This window comes from Esox lucius, chromosome 19 (assembly GCF_011004845.1).
Source record: "Esox lucius isolate fEsoLuc1 chromosome 19, fEsoLuc1.pri, whole genome shotgun sequence".
NCBI lineage: Eukaryota > Metazoa > Chordata > Actinopteri > Esociformes > Esocidae > Esox > Esox lucius.
Genome location: NC_047587.1, coordinates 22470312 through 22490417, shown reverse-complemented (window position 1 = coordinate 22490417; position 20106 = coordinate 22470312). Strand labels below are relative to the sequence as shown.

At 39.4% G+C, this 20106-nt stretch overlaps 1 protein-coding gene across 4 annotated transcripts; it reads left to right on the top strand.

Moving 5' to 3' along the window:
- Positions 1 to 1113: 1113 nt before the first annotated feature.
- malt3 (MALT paracaspase 3) lies at positions 1114 to 20018 on the top strand. 4 transcript variants are annotated; one of them, XM_010896524.3, is made up of 15 exons: positions 1114 to 1223; positions 5181 to 5264; positions 5796 to 5920; positions 6015 to 6153; positions 6264 to 6439; positions 6640 to 6736; positions 10498 to 10533; positions 11426 to 11629; positions 13479 to 13656; positions 13769 to 13843; positions 13923 to 14050; positions 17062 to 17211; positions 17854 to 18008; positions 18849 to 18965; positions 19321 to 20018. In XM_010896524.3, exons 2-15 carry the CDS (start codon positions 5246 to 5248, stop codon positions 19651 to 19653), a joined length of 1932 nt encoding a protein of 643 aa, XP_010894826.1. In that variant the 5' UTR covers positions 1114 to 1223; positions 5181 to 5245; the 3' UTR covers positions 19654 to 20018. The 4 variants fall into 4 exon arrangements, with proteins under 4 accessions (XP_010894826.1, XP_010894829.1, XP_010894828.1 ...); XM_010896523.3 differs by having other exon boundaries at positions 1125 to 1339; XM_010896526.4 differs by lacking the exon at positions 10498 to 10533 and having other exon boundaries at positions 1124 to 1339.
- Positions 20019 to 20106: the final 88 nt, after the last annotated feature.

Sequence of the window (20106 nt, the reverse complement as noted above, 5' to 3'; positions counted from 1 at the left end):
CACTCCATTCTGCAACATAATGCCATAACCTGTGGACGGAACTTGATTGGACCCAGTTTCCTCCTGCAACAGGACAATTACCCAAAGCACACCTTCAAACTATGCAATAATTATTTCTACCTGCGTGGTTATTTAGTGAAGAAGTATTTGGTATTCTGTCTTTAATGGAGTGGCCTGCACAGTCATCGGATTTCAAACCTATAGAGCTGTTGTGGGGGCAGCTTGACCACATGGTACATAAGAAGTGACCAACAGGCAATTTTCAGACAGGCAACTTTCAATATTTTCCTACAATTATTTTCGATTAACGTACAATCATTTTAATTCTCAATTGTTGTAGGTCAATATGTTAAAAAATATATTTTCTGTGTTTGAATGGTGTGCCATTCCCTACGAACAGTTCTCTACGAATTGTGTGGTGTATAGGCTACAGATTTAAAAACATGAATGCAAGAAGTCCGTTCATTGACCAGTTCATCCTACTGTAGACCTCTTATTGGCCAGCTCATTCTCTTGTTATACTCCATTATACTTTTTAACCGGTCTGGTTGCGAAACAAGTTCGAGGCATGTTTTTAAAAAAAAAATCTACAAATTTGTATTTGGCCACAACACTTGATGAGTAAACAACACTAATTACAGTTATCAAAATGTTTTACATTTCTTCCATTGATTTTCATCAAGCGGTTGCTTCACTTGTAGTTTGTAATGGAATATATCTCATTGATAAATTTTTTCTGGTGGGTGATGTCTTGCTCTGGGGCACCCCCGAAAGCGGGGTTGGGGAAAATAAGCAGACCAGAGTGGCGAGTCTTTCAAGGAACTGTTTGATGAACTGTTTGAATCCACCTCTCAATACCGTAATGTCAGATTATGGTATTTTGGGCCACTGTTTGTGGATGAATCTGGTTTTTAATAACTAATCCTTATCCTAATTGCAGTAGTAAAAATATATTATGTAATAAGTATTAAATGTGGTCAGGAGGTAATGCTGTAGATTTGATTTCCAATTCCAACTTTTTGTGAAAATGTACCGAAACAAATTATTGTCATAATATATGAATTACGGTAAAAGGCTTGCGTTGTTCCGGGAAAGGGATGTCCTTTCATACTTTATTGATGATTTATATTCCTCTGTCTAGTTTGTATATAATCACTGGTCTGAGGCCGTCAAAGGAATGCAGTTACAGTGTTGCATTTAAATGGTGTTTGGTGGCAGTTCAGGTATGTAAAAAACCAAACAATTTGCACTGGTACCCAACCTGACTTAAATTCGGGTTCTCCTATGAGCCCAAGATCCTTCAAAACGTAACACGTACCAGCCTGCTCAGGTGACTCAGGTATGTAGACATTTTTGCCTGGATCAGCCAACTAGAATTAATGATTTTGTTGGAGGTTAGTACTCATAAACAACATAGCCTCCCCTCGTGTGTTGGCGGTGTATAGTTTACATATTTAAAAACACAACATAGCTTATATAGCATTCATTCAGTTAATTCCATATTTTGATATTTGTAATTTAAGAATTGTATCCTCAACTCCGTCGAACCGAGGGGAACAAAAATCCCGTTCTCTAATCTCAGTTATAGAAGCCTACACTGACTAGGGGTTTTCCGTGAATTTGACAGTGGTTTATACTTGTGGTGCTTCAGTAATTGTGATAGCGTTGATTGTTGTAAAGTTTTGTTTCTGCCTGCGCGGTTAGGGTTAGGCTTAAAAAAAGTATAATTTAAAAGCAACTGAAAATTCTTTGCCTGCAAAGATTCTCAACTGGATATTTTCTTTCTTGCTTTGTTTCATTCTCAAAACAAAGTGGAGAATATGGTCACTGTGTTTCTACTGGCACTTTTTCAAGTTAGTATTTTGGCACGTATTTTAGTCTTTTTGTTATTTCTAGTGAACTACAACTCTGGACAACAAGCTTACTGTAGTTGGACAAGGCTATCTGAAAGTGCACAATACTACAATTAGCATAAATATTAGTTTAATCGAAAACATTTTATTGACAGGCTTTTATGACAGTCATTTTAGCCACATTTCAGTAATTCATTTTGTTTTATTAAATAACCTATTACGTTAGAGGTATTCAAAATGTGTTAACTACAAAAATGTAAGATGAGAATAAGAGTTCGGTCTTAGTTTGACACAAGGCTATCAGAATTATGTTTCCCCTCTTGTTGGTTTTGAGAAGGAGAGGAGAGATGACGCAAGGACTACCATATCAATTGTTCCATGCAGTTTTGTTGCCTGGAATTAATTAGTCGTCAATCTTTTTTGTTGTTTCATTAAATAGGCTCTGCTTACAGAGTTTTAATATTTAAATACTAAAATATATTATTTTGGGTGCATGCCAAAGTGCATCCTAAAATGCAGAACTGCTAGCAGTCAACAGAAAGCCTATCATATTCTGTTGTCAAACAGAAACGCGTCAACGTCCATGAGCATGACCCATCCATTGGCGTCACTAAGACATCTGATCATCTTCTGTCATCATCCTCAATGAGCAATGGCACGTGGGTCCTAACAAAATTATTTGGAAATTTCCTGGTTATCAAAAGTCTATGCCAGAGGCTAGGATCACAATACATTCGGGGGTTAGGTCAAAATATTCTTTAAATATTTTATTGTCTGGCATGTGGGGGGAGGGGTGCAGTTACAGTGTTGCATTTAAATGGTGTTTGGTGGCGGTTCAGTTCAGGTAGTTCAAGTAAAAAAAATACATTTGCACAGGTACCCAACCTGACTTTAGGTTTTAAATTTGGGTTCTCCTAGCCCAAGATCCTTCAATACGTAACAAGTACCAGCCTGCTCAGGTGACTCAGGTATGTAAACATATTTTTGCCTGGATCAGCCAACTTGTGCGAGGCACTGGCTGGAATTAATGATTTTGTTGGAGGTTAGTACTCAAAAGCAACAACTCTGGACAACAAGCTTACTGTAGTTGGACAAGGCTATCTGAAAGTGCACAATACTACAATTAGCATAAATATTATTTGGGACCACCACAAATGTGTGTATTTGGGACCACAACAAATGTGTAGGCCTACACAATAAAATGTCTATAAGTTTACATGATTTTTATTACACATGAAACTTATGCACAAACAAAGAGCAGTTATGCACATGAAAATCAGCATTCACTATGCATGCATGAAGAAAGAGACTTTTAAATTGAATTCTTGCAGGATACCTATTTCCAGTTTCCCTGATTTCGTGTTGTTCACACAGCCTCTGCTTGTTATTCTAGCACTCATCCCGGAAAATTTTGGTCAAGTTTTTGGGGAGGATGGGATGAAACCGCCAAAACTCCAGATCGTGATGCTGTATTTTAGAATTGTAAAACTAGATTTGTACAAGCAAAAACAATTTGTCCATCATAGTAACAGGGTGTTTGTAAGTTCACAGATGTAATTTCACGCTTGCATTTCATGTTTTATGTATGACTTTTTTACGATCATACCAATTAACGTAAGGATTTTCTTACAATCCTAACAATTCGTACGCCTTTTGGCAGATATCTAACTCCATAGTATAGCCCCGGACGCCCAGGCCTACTGACCCCATTGCTCTATACAGTTCACTAGGTTTCTGTACAAGATAGAAAACAAGTACTGAATATTATTGGGAATCATTGTCCATCTAAATTGCTTTTGCTCTGTTTTTAAATGTCCAAAAGTATAGTTTTTACAGCTTTCATGAGCTGGTCAACCAAAAGTGAAATTTAAGTGAGTGGAACAGCATTAGAATGCCCTGTTACAGTAATTCAGCTCATGTCCACAAGATGGGAGTACATTTTGGATAACCCCTTTAACATGTTCAGGAATGCATTATTCTAGTGACTGATGTGCAACCTTAACCATTGTTGAATAAATATATGTTCAGGAAAATCTTAGCTAGAGCACGTTGTTTTCAAGCTCACCAATGGCTTCAGTCTGAGGAATATACCCCAGAACAACCACACACAATGTGGTTAATACACAAGCTTTTGACCTTTGTTAGGTATGGTTGTCATATAGTATGGTAATGTATTCGGTTGGTTGGAATTGCAGTATTATTCCTAATACACCAATATTTCTAAATTATATCACAAGACTCCAAATGAACATTGCACTTACAGACCTCTGAACAATTTAAAACCTTAACAGATACAAAGGCACCAAATAACGGTTATACAGATGTGTATATGTCGCCTGGATTTTACCCGTACAAACATCCAGATCCCAAACAATAGACATGAATCAAAAGATTCCAATGTACTGTGTTTTTCTTGACATTTATTGGGTAGTAATGTGTGCAAAAGGACAATGGTCTAGTTTGTAAACCATATATTAATTAAGAGTCACAATTTGAGCTATGGATTTTTCAAGTATATTTTAGTATCCTGTCTCTGTTACTACACTGTAATAAGTTCTTTTCCAGAAGATTTTGATAGACAGCTTTTCAGTTTTTGGCTGACCATTTACAACACAGATTGTGTTGCTACAATGTTCCCCAGATGTTCTCTACTGTTCTCAGTTTCTTTGTAAATTTGTCAGTCATTCCTTGTTTTATATTTTGCCGTGATCACATGCACAGTTGCGAAACAGGATGTGGGGGGAAAAATCTACTAGTCACACATACCTATGTAAATTTTTTCATGTGGTCCACATTCATGTTCTAGGTCTTTCTCAAGCAAGATCTCAATAGCTTCCTATGGTCTTTGTTTGTTTCTTTACCTGTGTTAGTTGATACAAGAACTGGGTTCATATATTTGTGTTTAAACATCTAGTCTCGATTATATTTTTCCTGTGTGTTTCAGCCAATTTAAATATAATTTATAACAATATAAAATAAATTACCTTTTATTTGTAATAGTGTAATTATCTGAGTGTTATCTGAATACTAACCAATTGATTAAAAAAATACACATTTCAATTATGCTTACTAAATTAGGTGCATGGAAGTATTTGTGTCAGAGAATTTTGTTCTTTCAAATACATTCCTAGTGTATTTCCAAATATATTTCATAATTCAGTAATTTGTATTTCTTCATCTGAGTACTTCAGGATGTATGGAAAAGTAACTGAGATCATTATTTGAAATATTATTTAGTATTTGATCCCAGGTTTGGTTGATACCATGTTCACTCACCTCAAGTACAACTCTGAAGCTTGAACTGTGTATTATTTTTTGCTTTAATAGGAATCACGGTGCAGTAATGACCAGAACAGACCATATTTTAGAAGCTTGTGTGCTACACTAAAGTGATGAAAAACATGATCAGAGGTGTGTATTTCCCCCTTTTATTGTGCAAATCAACGGTTATATTTCTTCTTTACAATAGTATTTTGAATATTAGAATGTACGCTGCGAAATGTTCCAGTCTTACATAAAGTGTGCTAAGGCCAACAAGTCAAATCAGGCTGGTTGCAAAGTGATGCGTAATACCTAAAACAATCCAGCATGCATTCACCCACAGCATGCATTCAGAATTACTGCCAGTGTGGGTAAGATTCTCTACAGAGACTACCTTAATCATTTATGCTGGAGCAACCGGTTAGCAATGCAATAACTACCGCTACTAACAGATTTAAATTGGTTTAGCAATATGTATCTTTATGTATTATTTATTTACTTATCTTTGTGTTCAATTTACATGAAACAAACAGATATTTCAAATGATGTTTAATGACATCTCTGCATTAGAACCTGCTGGGAAGCATTTTTGGGGTTTGATGTATAAGCCTTAAGAAATCTGCTTACTTTCCAAAGAACTTAACCTAACTTGAAATTATCACAATCTGTTTATATTTTCAGACATTGTCATTGTACAGCATCCAGTTTCTGTGTGTGTACCACTGAACTATACAGTGACTCTGAGTGTGAGAGCACAGGGGACAGGCATCCTGAATTACCAGTGGTTCAAATCTGAGGAAGAAGAGGTACAGTGTTATAAAAAAAATTTTGTCTGACAATATTATGTTGTCAATTTATAGAATGACATGTATAACCATTTAAATTACAATCTGATTTTAGATATTTGGTGGGACCAGTCCGGATCTGACTTTCACAGCCCAGAGATCTCAGCTGTACATTTGCCGTGTGAATGACCAGTTCTGCAACTGTGTGTTTAGTGATTGGGTCAAAGTAAAAGTCCTGGACATTGCTAAACCAGGTATAGGATGTTATAACTATTAAAATATGTTTCAAAGTATATATAATGAAGAGTGCTATTTTCCTTATAATGTATTGCTTCAACACTTTTTGATGTCTTTATTTCCTTAGGTCTCCCAAGAACATGGCGAGGAGAGCCCCATATAGCTGTACACCCTGTGTCCCAGAATGTTCGACAAGGGGAGAGACTCACTCTCTTGTGCTCTGCTTTTGGCATTCCCATCCCCAAGTACCAGTGGTACAGAAATGGTCATCCACTGCATGGCAAGACTACTGACACACTGCAGGTAATGAAAATTGGGACACTGTTGACTATTGACTATATCCTGTTATTTGATCTGGCTGGAAGCTAACCATTCCAGGTCTACAGTATGTAAACATCAAACCTGGTTAATATGTCACTTAAGGTCTGATTTGTATGAGAGTAGTCTAATGTTCATGAGTGAAGCTAAACAGTGGTGAATGTTTTTAAACCTATTTCTTGTAGATCGAGAAAGCTGATGCAGATCACAGAGGAACATATCTCTGCTCTGTTGTCAATGTTCACGAGGAGAGATGGACACAGCCAGCTGATGTTGATATAGGTAAATGGACACGTGATGGAGCTTGAAGGACATGAGCAAATAAGGAAATGGTTGTAGTTGAAGGAGGTCACGCCACTGTGAAATCCATATTGCTGCGTCTACGAGTGTCTCTGTTAATATAGGATATAATAAATATTAGGGACGTGCTGAAACAATTCAACAAGACTCATTGGACCCCAATTTATATCTTTGCAGCACCTCCACCATTTGTGCTGGTCCTAATGGAGCAAAGCAACTACAAACCATGACACTGCCACCATTATTCTTGGTGGTATGAGTTTCTTAAAGTTGAGTGTTTGGTTGTCATTGGACATAATGGTACCAATGTCACCTAAAACCTTTGACTTGTGACCCTACTCTCCTTTGAATATTGTTCCAGAAGTAGAATTCAGGTGCTTTTCGGCAAACTCAAGACAAGCATTCATGTCCTTCTTCGTGAGCAGTGGTTTCGCCTTGCTACTCTGCCATGAATCCCATTTTTGCCCCAGTTCTTTCTGATTTTGGAGTCATGAACGCCAACATTAGCTGAGGCGAGAGAGGCCTGAAGATCCAGAATGTCATTCTAGAGTTAATTTATTTTGGCTCCTCACAATTTGCTCCATACAGCTTAACTGGGGTTCTGTAGGGCCCCAAGGTTTCAAAATGGCTTTGTAACTCTTTCCAGAACTTCTTTCAAATTCACACAGTTTAATGTCTTAATGTATTCTGAAACTAAATCACAGAACAAATAAACAGTTGGGAGACATAAAAAATATTAAGGAATAATTTTGTTTAACAAAATGTAATCTATATTTTTGACTCATTAGTAGTTATATTTTGTAGATATAATAGCCGAACACACTAATGGCATTCTTACTATAATGGAAATTAAATATTGTTTGGAAAGTTCTTCCTAACGTTATTGCAGAAGTTCCTAAAGATGTGTTGCACTTGTAGGATGCTTTGCATTCACCCTTCTGCTCAGTTCATGCCAAACCAGCTCAATGGGGTTTGGAATGAGTCTGGAGAAAGTCTGAACCCCTGACCAACTAAATGTACACCAGAGGGTATTGCATTGCGCTGCAAAATGCCATCACGCTTCCTCCTCTTTGAGAGTTGGTTTCACACACTGAGGAACTATCCTTTCGCCAACTCTACTGCGTACAAAAAACCCTGTGTGATGAATTCTGATTCGGTTGTTGCTTTGGGTCTGCCAGACCTCTTCCAGTCACTTTACTCCAGTTTCAAAATTCCTTTTGATGGTGTAGGAAACTGTACTCACTGACACTTTGGCTTTCTTTAAAATCTCTTTAAAGGAAAATCCTATACCTTTAAGGGTTATAATGGTCTGTCGTCCTTTGTTACTTGCCTTTTCCTCACCATTTTGAGAGCAATATATGACTCCCTGCAGTACAATAATATCCAAATAATGCTTAAGAAGGTGTGATAACACAGTTTGTTCCAACACTGCTTTTATACAGACAGAGGGGTTTTAAGCATTCAACATGAGTTGGGACAACATTCAAGGCTTAATTTACTTCCATGTTTCCAGAACAGCTTTACATTGTTAACTCATAACTTTTCCCCTGAAAAAGGCCTATTTTTATATTTCTGAAATGTAAATTTTTTAACTTCTGGCAGTTTATTGCTTCATTTTCTACCATTTCAGGTCGTTCTCTGGACCTGCTTACTTTTCTATGAAAACTGGAAGAATGTGGGTGTTCTACAACTTAACCGGCAGTGTAGATCAGAAACTGTTTTCCAGAGGTGTTCAGGCCTTTGTTTTGATTGTGACATGTTGTGTCTTTGAAAGCTGTTTTGAGAACTTTAATCTGTTGGTACGTCACAAAGATATTCTGATTTCTATTGGCCAGTTTACCAAGGTATTCAAACTCCTAACTTTAGTAATCCTTTTGTTCTGTTGAATTAACTATGGAGGCAATACGCTTTTCACCCCTCAAGATTGCATGTTTGATTACATAGCACACCAAAGAAATGAATCCTCAAAAAAATGGATCGCATTTGACTACAATCCACAAAAAGTATTTGAAAGTTAATGTGAATGAAGTAGAAACATCTCAAGGATGAACACTTGAAGCAGTCTGGATCTTAGCTAGTTTTTGAGTATAATCATTAATTTATATAAGGGAATACTTATACATTTCTGTTTTACATTTTTGCCGGATCACGTAATCTGAGCCAGCCAAGAAGAGTGAATGCTCTTCTCTTCGTCTAAAGACACAGTCTGCCACATAGGAAACCGCTGATCAATACCAGCCAGGGACAACAACATTCATCCTTTCTAAATCATGGGCTGGATTGCCTGGTTCCTTTTCAGATTTTTATTGTTTTGCAAGCATTTTCATCACGGTGTGTATGGCCCTCAAGTGCCTGTATGCACTCCTAACAACATCTGGACATGCTCCCTAATGATACGACGGATGGTGTCCTGGGGGATCTCCTCCCAGACCTGGATCAGGGCATCAGTGAGCACCTGGACAGTCTTTGGCGCTACTTGGCGGCATTGGATGCACTGATACAAACGTCCAAGAGGTTTTCATTTGGATTGAGTTCTGGGGAACGTAAGGGCCAGTCAGTGGCATCAATGCCTTCGTCATCCAGGATCTGCCTACACACTCTGGCCACATGAGGCCGGGCATTATCCTGCACCAGGAGGAACCCAGGGCCCACTGCACCAGTGTAAGGTCTGACGATGTGTCTGGATTTCATCCCGGATTTCATCCCGGTACCTTACAGGGTACCATTGGTTAGCACGTGGATGTCTGTGTGACCCTCCAAGGATAGGTCTTCCCAGACCATTACTGACCCACTGCCAAACTGGTCACGCTGGATGATGTTGCAGGCAGCATGATGTTCACCATAGCATCTACAGAATCTTTTGCGTCTTTCACGTTCTCAGTGTGAACCTGCTCTCATCTGTGAGGAGACCGTGACAATGGCAGACCTGCCAATTCTGGTGTTCTCTGGGGAATGCCTGTCAAGCTGCACAGTGCTGGGCTGTGGGCGCATGTCCCACTAGAGGACGTCGGGCCTTCATGCCACCCTCATGGAGTCTGTTTCTGACAGTTTGATCAGAAACATTGCACACCAGTAGCCCGCTGGAGGTCATTTTGTAAGGCTCTGTCATTGCTCCTCCTGTTCCTTCTCACACAAAGGAGCAGATACCAATCCTGCTGCTGGGCAGATGCCCTTCTACCGCCCTGTCCAGCTCTCCTTGTGTAATGACCCATCTCCTGGTCCATGAGACTGTATTTTGGGAGACAGCAAACCTTGCAATGGCACGTATGGATGCCTGAGCTGCCTGTGCAACCTGAACGGGCTGCGGGTACTGCCTCATGTTACCAGTAGTGACATGGACACTAGCAAAATGCTAATCTAGAGAAGAATCAATCAGGAAGGATAAGGAGAGAGCATTTGTCTGTGGCCACCACCTGAAAAGCCCTTCCCTTTTTAAGGGTTGTCTTGCTGTTGCCTCTCCAGTGTACCTGTTGTCACTTTCATTTGCACCAAACAGGGTGACCTTGATTCACAATCGCTTATGCTTTGTAACTGGACAGATTGATACCCCAGAGGTTTAATTGACTTGGTGTTATACTGTGCTGATTCTGTTTCCTTAATTTTTTTGAGCAGTGTATATGAGATTGGGACCTCTAGCAATCATATCGCTTTTGATGTTGTTTTGTTGCATAAACAGATTTAAGTGTAAAGTTGTGTACTGGGTTTTAACCTTAGTCTTTCATTTCTTTTTCAATGTCATTTAGTGCTGTCTAATCAACTCACAGGTCCAACACCCACAGGTATGTTTCAGTGGAAATACTGCTTAATACCTGCTTAATGTATTTATAGAATGCAGTTTGATCATTATATCATTGAACTGTGATACAATTATTTCTTGACAATGACAATTTCTTGTTACTAGTATTATTCCCTGTTCTTAAAGCTCACACTAAGAAAGAGATCCAAGTAGATTCAAAAAGCATTATTTCGCTTGAGTGAAAAATGGAACCCCTAAAAGTTTAATGTAGAACCCTTTCATGGGGTTCTTTAGTCAGAACCTGACTAGGTCCTTAATTAACCAAATGTATTTGTTAGCACCTAATATTGTGCCCTTTACTTTATTATGACTAATGAATCGGTCTAAAGGTTTTTTGTGTATGCTTTAAGTATTAAGGCAGATATTTTTAAACTCAAAACAAGGTGTGCACTTTTTGTGTGCATTGAACAGGGCTTGAGAGGATGCCCTGGTGTCAAAAGTACTCTAGCAATCTGAGCCCCTTGGCATCAATTACGAACTACTGTCGCATTGTGTTGTTCTGAAAAGCTATTTGTTCAGAAAGTTGAGGCATACAAAGACAACTAACAAATTAGTGAATTAATGCAGAATTTTTTTTTTTTACCATATTATAATGCCCTATGAGCTTTATAATTAAATATGTAGTATTACAGGAAATAAACTAATATATTTTTATCTCTGCATCATGTTGTATTTTGCCTCTGTGGCCAAGAAGAGAGCCTCTAAAATGTTAGGTTGTCGACTGGACCATTGGCATGAACACTACCTACCCTCCTAGTCCAAATAACAAAATGTTCTAAATAAGGCTCTAAAAAAACATTTTCCTCTGGACTGTCTGTTCCAAAAGTACAGTAAGTTCACTCAGATTTTAAATTCCAGTATGGTTTTTCATTCAGCATCTGATAAAGTAGCCCTGCTGATTGGTAACCTCAACTACTCCCACCACCCGGACCTGATGGCCCCCACTATGGATGTCCACGAGCTAGCCAACCTGCTGCAACAACTAGGCTTCAGAGTGTTGTCCCTACTGGACCTAACCAGGAAGGAGATGCTTGCGGCCATTGACAAATTCCTGCTCCTGCTTGACAAAGGCGTGTATGGTGAGTTCACTGTACAGTACTGTGTGGGTGGTCACATTGCAAGGGGGATGTATTTTGGATGACGCAAAAAGAGCATCCCTGTAGGATCTTTTTAGGGGTTCTCTCAATTAAAACGAAAGGTTCTCTCAATATCCTTTTTAAAGGTTCTTCAAATAACGCATTTTGTATGGTTCCTCAAAGATTATTTGAAAGAACCTTTTGGGTTACCCTTTTGAGGGAGTCTGTTATTTTAAAAACCAATTGAAAGTGTTGTTTTAAATACCATTTTTCATTTCCCTTAGCAAATATATACGGATTCCCCCACAGTTTCAATGAAGAAAACCTGCAAGAACATTTTATTTTAGTGTACTTAATATAGGAGTTTCCAGATACTTGATGTCTATGACACTATTCTCCGACCTGAATATTGTAGTTTCAAATGTATAAAGAAAGAGTTCTCAGTTAAGTGTTAAATATCTTACTCATCTTAAAATCCCTTTGAAACTTTTCTGCCCTTTCTTCTGTTGACCTTGCTTCTGTCCTTGGTCGTAATCCTATGCTGCTGCTGTTATATTTGTAATTTATATTTGAAAAGACTGCAGGATCTACAGTGTGCTTGAAAGAATGTGCACCTTAAAAGGAGAGCGTTTTCTATAAATGATTAAAATAAACAGAGACAAACTAAAATGGGATATTTTGAGGAATTTCTGCCCAGTTCTCTTTACAGAACTGAGCCAGTTGAGTGAGTGTGACGGTTGTCAGGCATGTACTACCCACTTAATTTCCTGTCCACAGAATCTCGATTGGATTAAGGTCAGGACTTTGTCTTGGCCAAACACAAATCTTCTTTCCTGAGACATTCTTTGGTAGATTTCCTTGGATGCTTTGGCTTGTTTTCTTGTTGGGAGACCAATGTTTGCCCCACAGTTAGCTCCTTGACTGTTCAAGTGTCTCCTGGTGTACCTCAACATTCTTGGTTCCCTTAATGATGTGCAATCGACCAAGTCCAGAGGAGGAAAAGGAGCCAGAGGCTTCTTCCTAGCAACCCTCCCTTGAATGCAATTTCTGTTCAGTGTTCTTATTGTGTTGTTAAAATATGCACAGTAATGCATCAAGAGAGGTCTGCAAATCTCTTTATTTTATGTTTGGGTTGGCATTTCCCCTTATTTTTATAATTTTTCTTGTGGCTCTTGGGGATATTTTGGAAGGATGTCTGATTCTGGGCCGAGTTGCTATCATGTTAAATTCTGTCCATTTGTAAATGATTTGCCTCACAGTAGACTGATGGAGCTCAAATCTTTTTATGATGGTTGTATAGTCTTCTCCAGATTGATGTACTCTCGCTACCCTCTTCCTGATGCCTCCTTTCTTCTTAGCATGTTGCGTCTCCATGTATTAGAGTCCTGCCCAATCTCTGCCAAAGATCACTCTTTTTGCACCTGCATTAATTCCATTTGAATTTAGTTTTATCTAATGCATACATGATTTCCTCCAAACCAACATATGGAATTGGTAATTATAACTTCCTGTTATGTCAGAAAAAAAGACTGGTTCTGATTAAATAAAGATTTCATGGTGAACAAATCTGTAATTGCCCCAGGGATTTACATGCTTTACAGCAGCACTGTAACTGTTCCCTAAGGCCTGTAACACTACTTAAAATGAACCCCTGACCTACTACTTTTTATTTCCACTTTCGAATGTTCTTCCTCCTGATCTGTATTTCTCTGAAGTGGATTATAATCTTGTGCTCTTACTTGACTGTTTTAATTTAATGTAATGAATGAACTGTGCTGATTGAATAACAAAAAAACATATCTTAGTATACCACTAAACTACATTTAAAGTATCATCTTGCTCTCCCCCACAGCCCTGTTCTACTATGCTGGTCATGGGTACGAACGTTTAGGGAGAAACTATATGGTTGCCATAGACGCTCCACAGCCATACAGTCCAGAGAACTGTGTCTGTGTACAGAGAGTCATGTGCAAAATGCAGGAGAGACAGACAGCATTGTGCATGGTCTTACTAGACACCTGCAGAACATGGTAGGCCTTCTGATGTGCACCATTACATATTCAAATATGCAATAAATGCAAAACAATACATCTCTGATTGTCGAAGGAATGGCACGGTTAATTTGTATTTTTGTATTTTAAGGTACAACCAAGATTGCATAGCTTCTGAAATCAGGCCCTTAGTACCCATGGGAAACACTGTGTATGGATATGCCACGTACGTATTTCTGCTCTTATGTAACAACAATTGATTGAGTGTTTAGTCGTGAAATCCAAATAACCTGCTGCCTTAACAGATGTGAGGATGCAGAGGCCTTTGAGGTGCAGGACGGGGGGAAGAGCACTGGGATCTTCACTAAGTACCTGAACAAGCACATCCTTCAGCCAGAGAAGGTCACGCACATCCTGGAGCAGGTCTCTGAGGGTCAGTGTTACGGTGTGATTAGCCTCATGAAGTAGCAGGTTTTTTACATAGTCCCCACATTTACGGCTGCAAAAGCATTTAAACAATTGGATTCGCAGCGTTCTTTTATTAGGCAGATGCGTTTGTTTGCGTCCTTAGTGCGTGCACGAGCGTGGTATAACGTGGTATGAAGGCAGCAGCAGGAGGAATTCTGAAGTGTGCGTGAAGTCTTGGTCTGCTCAGATGCAACAAAATGCTGCTGAAGTCATTAAATAACGCTTGATCATGCTGCTGGGTAATGACCCTAAACACATTGCCATGAACACCAAAAAGTCCTTGACTTGCCAAGTCAATCACCTGATCTGAATCCAACTGAGCATTTCTTTCCCATGTGAATACGAAGCCAAAATACAGCAGGAACTGAAGGTGCGCTACAGGCCCGGAGGAGCCATATTCTCCAGATTCTCCAGATTCATCAGATATGGATGCAAAGCTGACGGTCTCCACTTTCACCACATAACTATCTGCTGGAACCAATAGCCAAACAAAAAGAAAATGAGACAGGTCCCAATAATTTTGGAGTACAATGTAGGTAGCTTGTCATCATGTCATGCAGCTCCGCCTTCTCCTTACCTTCCAGTTCCACAGACTGTTTCTCCAGCTAGTCTGGCTGAATGCCGCTCCGACCATGTAGCCCTCTGCTCCTAAGGTAAACCGAGCAATAGCTCCTTTGCAAAGACAGAGCCATAATACCAGCCCCTTTACCTTCCGGCCTGTAACGACTGACGACATTGAAAGCAGGGCCAGGCGGAGCCATACACATTGGTTTTCAACTCTTGCAGTACCACAGTCCACTTAAGTGTAACCGAGCTCAGTCTTTGTCAGTAACGGCATAAAATTTGGCAGACGAGGACAGCCGAAGCATTACGCAGGCTGACATTTTTTCCAATTAAGATATTGTCAAATCTGAATATTACTGAAAGGAGAACGCTTCAGAATCTGAACCTGACCTCAGTCAATCTGTTCTGGGACGGATTATACTCATTGCTGGGAGAAATTTAAGGTAAACCTCAATGTGACTACTTTTAGTGACAACTTCTGGTGGGATGTAGCAAAGTCGACAGTTAAGCTGTCACTGAAAAAAATCTGCTCTCCTGTAGGACGTTTACTGTAGTGTCTGTATACTGGGTGAGTGTGGAACGTCTTGTCCTGTGTACTGGTCTTAGTTTTTTTTGGTTAGTAGCTACTCCCCCTGGTGTTTACCCCGCTGTAGGTAGCAGTGGGTGGAGTTTGGAGGTGCTTGTTTTGTTGTTTGATGGGTCTCTCTGGTAACAGAACTTTGTGGTACAGAGCTATATTAGCATGTGACCTCATTCTCTGAAAATTCACACTGTTGGCTATAGCACAGCAGGAAACCTGAGAGCAGAAGTTAAAGACAGCTGGGTGCGTGCGTGCGTACTGTGTGTGTGCGTGCGTGCATACTGTGTGACCTGGAGGTTTATTGTGGAAGCACGAGGGTGACACCGAGTAACAACCCTACTCTGCTCAAACCAGATAGCCTGTCAAAGTCCCCCCAGATAGTAATAGCTGTAATGATAAGGTTTTAGTTCACCACAGCCTCCGAATCTTCTCTCCATGGCTACTTGCTCCCATTTCCCTGGCCAGTCTACACCAAGCCCCGCCTACTGTCAGTAAATTGACCGTGCACGTTCCATGACCTTCACCCGGTTTCCCTTCGCATCCTGTCAATATATCAACTTGAGATTCTTATAATATGAAAAATGCTGCCTTCCATGGTGCCCCTACAAATGAATCTGTAATACAGTTAGATTGTATATTGTACTCTCAAAATATAAGTTACTGCAGTTAGTCTAACAAAATGAACATGTGCCTAACATAACAATAATTGCTTACTTGCTATTGCGTTTAGCTAAATGCACTGTTCCCCTTCAAATCCCTTGGAATCAGATGGTTCACTGGTTTTCTAATCCAGTCGGTGATGTGGGATGCAAAGAGTAAGCCATTGAAATCTTCCTAGTTCATACTTGTTGCATCTATTCAAATGGGATTAAGGTAAACACTGACCAAAACTTTGTTTCCCTACCTGTCATAGCCATTTCTGGCTTTTTAGTTTATCACGTCAAACACTAACCAAACTATTACATCTTCATTCTAATTAGATAATGATTTGTAGCAGTTCACTCAAGTGTTTTGATTTATACTGCGTCGCCAATTTGCTTTGCTGCATAATGAGTTGGAAGATGTGCCATCGTTGAAGAATCAATAATGAATTTCATCTGTCAGTGATCTGTCTGAGAGCACAGTAACCCAAAACACAGAAACCAAGACTTGAACACAGTAGATGGGTATACTGAATAAAAAGCTACTAAGTTTCTTTGGTAGAAATATGTCTGGGTCATTGTGCAGCGCTTCTTACAATCTGGTAACCCTTATGTGGAAACGTTTTGGTGGGACAGAAAAAGACAAATCTCTAAAATACAAGGTTAAAAACAAGTTTTATGGTGCTCCATCATGTATGTGGCTCTCCTAACTTCTGACTAGTGCTGACTAGCCTTACCTAGTTTTACCTAGTGCACCTAGACTGCTTTAACTGTATGAATGTCTAGGAAGTCATTCACCCTGAAGTGACCATGTCATGATTACTTCATAAGACCATTTTCTGAACAGTGTTCCTAGAGTCTCCTTGTAGCTACTACGATCTGCCTTGTTTGTCTTGTCTTATTTGTGCATGGAAAGTAAGTTGATGATGAACTGCTGTCAAGATCAAATGTAATGGGAACATGCTTAAAATACATATGTACTCAAGCCAAATCCTCTACAAGGCCTGAGAGTGAACCTGTATCTAGGTCCCTGAATATGGTTTCAGTGTATCAGTTGTTCCTTTTCTCCTTTGGCCTTAAACATGCCTGTCACCTAAACATGTCTATACATCCTGTCAGTCCTACCACTGAATCCTCCCATGAACAGGTGTTACATCAGCAGCATTGGCTAACCTTTAACCTCTTCCTCAGATCTGGGCAGAGACCCTCTGGTCACAGGAAAGCAGGTGGTGGAGATCAAACACACGCTAAAGGAGCCTCGCTCCCTCACAGACCCGGTCAGGACCAGAGGCCATACAAGGGAGTTACGTGTGAGAGACGCCTGCTGGAAACAGGCCAACGGTAAGCTTCAAAGGGAAAGTCTCTGTGGGCACTTGGAATGAAGTTGCCAGCTATGGTTTACATCAATAGCTATTGTTCGGGAAATCTCTTATTTTGCTCATTTTGATTTACCAAAATAATTGATAGCTTGTCATGTTCCCGATCTCATAGATGATCTCCCCATGATTCTTTTAAATCAGGAAATGTGTGTTTGTAAGGTATTGTCTACGTCAAATTGTGCTTTCTGTGTGTGTGTACATAATACCCATTACACGTGTCTTTTTTAGTGTCAAATCAGTTTCCTGCCCATAGACTGCTTTAACAAAAGAGAACTAAAGAGAAAAAGTATGCTTTAACAATAGAGAAAAAGTATGTTCACCACCCCCAACAACTCTTTAGTTGTGCATGTGACATAGTTGTTCCCGTTTCCATGTGCATACAGTGTGGTTTAGCATGAGTCATAGTCAGCACACCACCATTCAAGAACTAACTGTTTATTTGTGGCAGACAGAGATTGTATTTAACTTAACACTGAATACGTTGTAAGCATTAGAGCAGGTAATGCACCTATCATTCCACCACCATCACATCACAAATGTTCCTAACTTATTTCTTTCTTGAAATAGGATTTCCATCCTAAAACTGTGTTGTCCTCCCACACAGAGTTACCACGTCAGAAGCAGCTTATTTTTCCATGTGGGGTTGTGGTGGAGGTCAGCTTCTCAGCCTTGTTCTCAAATGTGATGGTTGTCTTTGGTACTGTGAAAACCACTGGTCCCAGAGCACAGGACTGCACAGTTACACTTAGGACCACACCTGTGAGTGATTTAAATTTCTACACTTTTGTTATTGTTAAATCTTATTGTTATTTATAGTGTCTTAAATTAGTGCATTTATCTTAAGATGGCTGAATGAGACTAGGGAGATCTCTCAATGAAAACACAGGCTTTAATATGACTGAAAACCTTTCAACATGCTATCGTTTTACAGTATCTGGATGTCATCTCTAACTCATTAATAATTAAATTGCACAGTATTTATACTTTTACCCATATTGATTAATACTATTTTGGCTCTTTATTGGTTCCACCAATTACAAATTACATCACTTTTCATACATAGGGGCAAAATATCTTACATAAGCGCTGTGCTGATGTATCCCATTCATAATAATGTTATTCCTTTACACAAATGTCCTTGCTTTTAAAGATGACTGTAGTGACAAAAAAAGAATAGACCGAAATTGCTGTTTAACTGCACAGGGCTGTCGACTGACCAGGCTTTTGGGGATTTTGCCCAGGATGATATTTGTTCATTCCCATTGTTTTTTGGGGGCGGATATTGGCTTAGCCACAAGTGCACAGCATGAATGGCATAAGCATGCATGGCTGAACTAGTTTGCACTTCTTTTTAGTGTGATACAAATCGGCAGGACTTGATTATTCTGGAGAATATCTGAAAAAGATCAGCCTCTTCCTTTGAGAAATAATGAAGTATTGTAGCATACTGACACCTAGTGGTTTGATGCAGGATATGCCCTACTCACTCGTAAGATGACAGAAAGCATACATTACTTCTACACTGTTTTCAATAACAAGTGAGTATGGCATGTTATCTGAAGTGGCCTTGTGTGTCTTATTTTTCCCACCCCTGTCTAGGTAATGGAGGATATCTTTAGTCCGAGCAGATCAGGAGAAATGGATTCTCTGCTAAACAACTTGGTTGCTGAACCCTCTGACTGTAGCCTCAGACTTTGTGGCCTTCAAAAGCTCCAGGTATGTATATTATGGTAAAATTGCTTTTGCCATGAACAAAATGTATTACTTTATTTCATATGTTGTTTTTTTTTAAATCTAATCTATAATTACACTCACTAACATACCTCATTTAGTCATGATATTCCACATTTTAAAGTGAGTGGTTTTGATGACATGGGGCACAAATCAGCACATAGGACATAGAACACCATTTTTGGGGACCCTTTATGCCTTGGCGTTGCCACTTTCCTTACCAGTGGCCATAAATCCCAGACTGCGTCTTTAGGCAGTGGTACAAAGGTTTACAATTAGCCATCTAGCATTAATGTTACAGTATGCTGTTAAAATGTATTTTTTTCTCCTGGCTTTGAAGGGATCCTTAGTGATTAAGGTGGACCTACACTATACCCACATGGACAACAAGCTGCGTCTCCAAGAGAGCAAACAACTGGATATAGGGAAGCCTTTGGTAGCATCCTTTGATCTGTACAAGGGACAGGAAACATTGATGGCCCCAAGACAAGAAGGAAACCCTGCTCGGCATGTGGGGCACATATCACACAGCATACAGCCCCCACATCAGACACTGGACAAGCCAGGCCGCCCCTTCACCAGGAAGGCAGAGTGTGCTTCTAAAGTCCCCACTGTAAAGGGCAATGAACCAGAGGAGAATGATGAATCAGAGCTTCATGATTTTACTCTTTGACTTCCCTCTATCTTTGGAAATGTGTTGTGTTCTAAGTTGTGTTCAGTGTAACTCTTGTATATGTTCCTCTATAATAGTGTTTATAGCCTATTTTCTATTTAGGCTTTAATCAATGTACAAGAATAATGTCAGCGCTGATACATTCAATTTCTATGGTTAAATTCCATCAGTTTAATGGTGGTAATGAGGTGTCTGTGTGTTTGTTTGTCTGTCTATGTCTTTTTGTTCTCATTCATCATGACACTCAAGCAATATTTATTCTTAAATTATCCCCCAGAAAAGGCAACTTTTCTACCTGCTTGTGAATAATAATAATAAAACAATAATGTACCAGTATGTAACCAATAAAATGAATTACATAACTATTACTGTGTTATTTATGTCGATGAGCGTATCGGTTTTTTAGGGTTTTTACAGTTTGTTAACAACTGAAATATTAATAAAGAGACTATT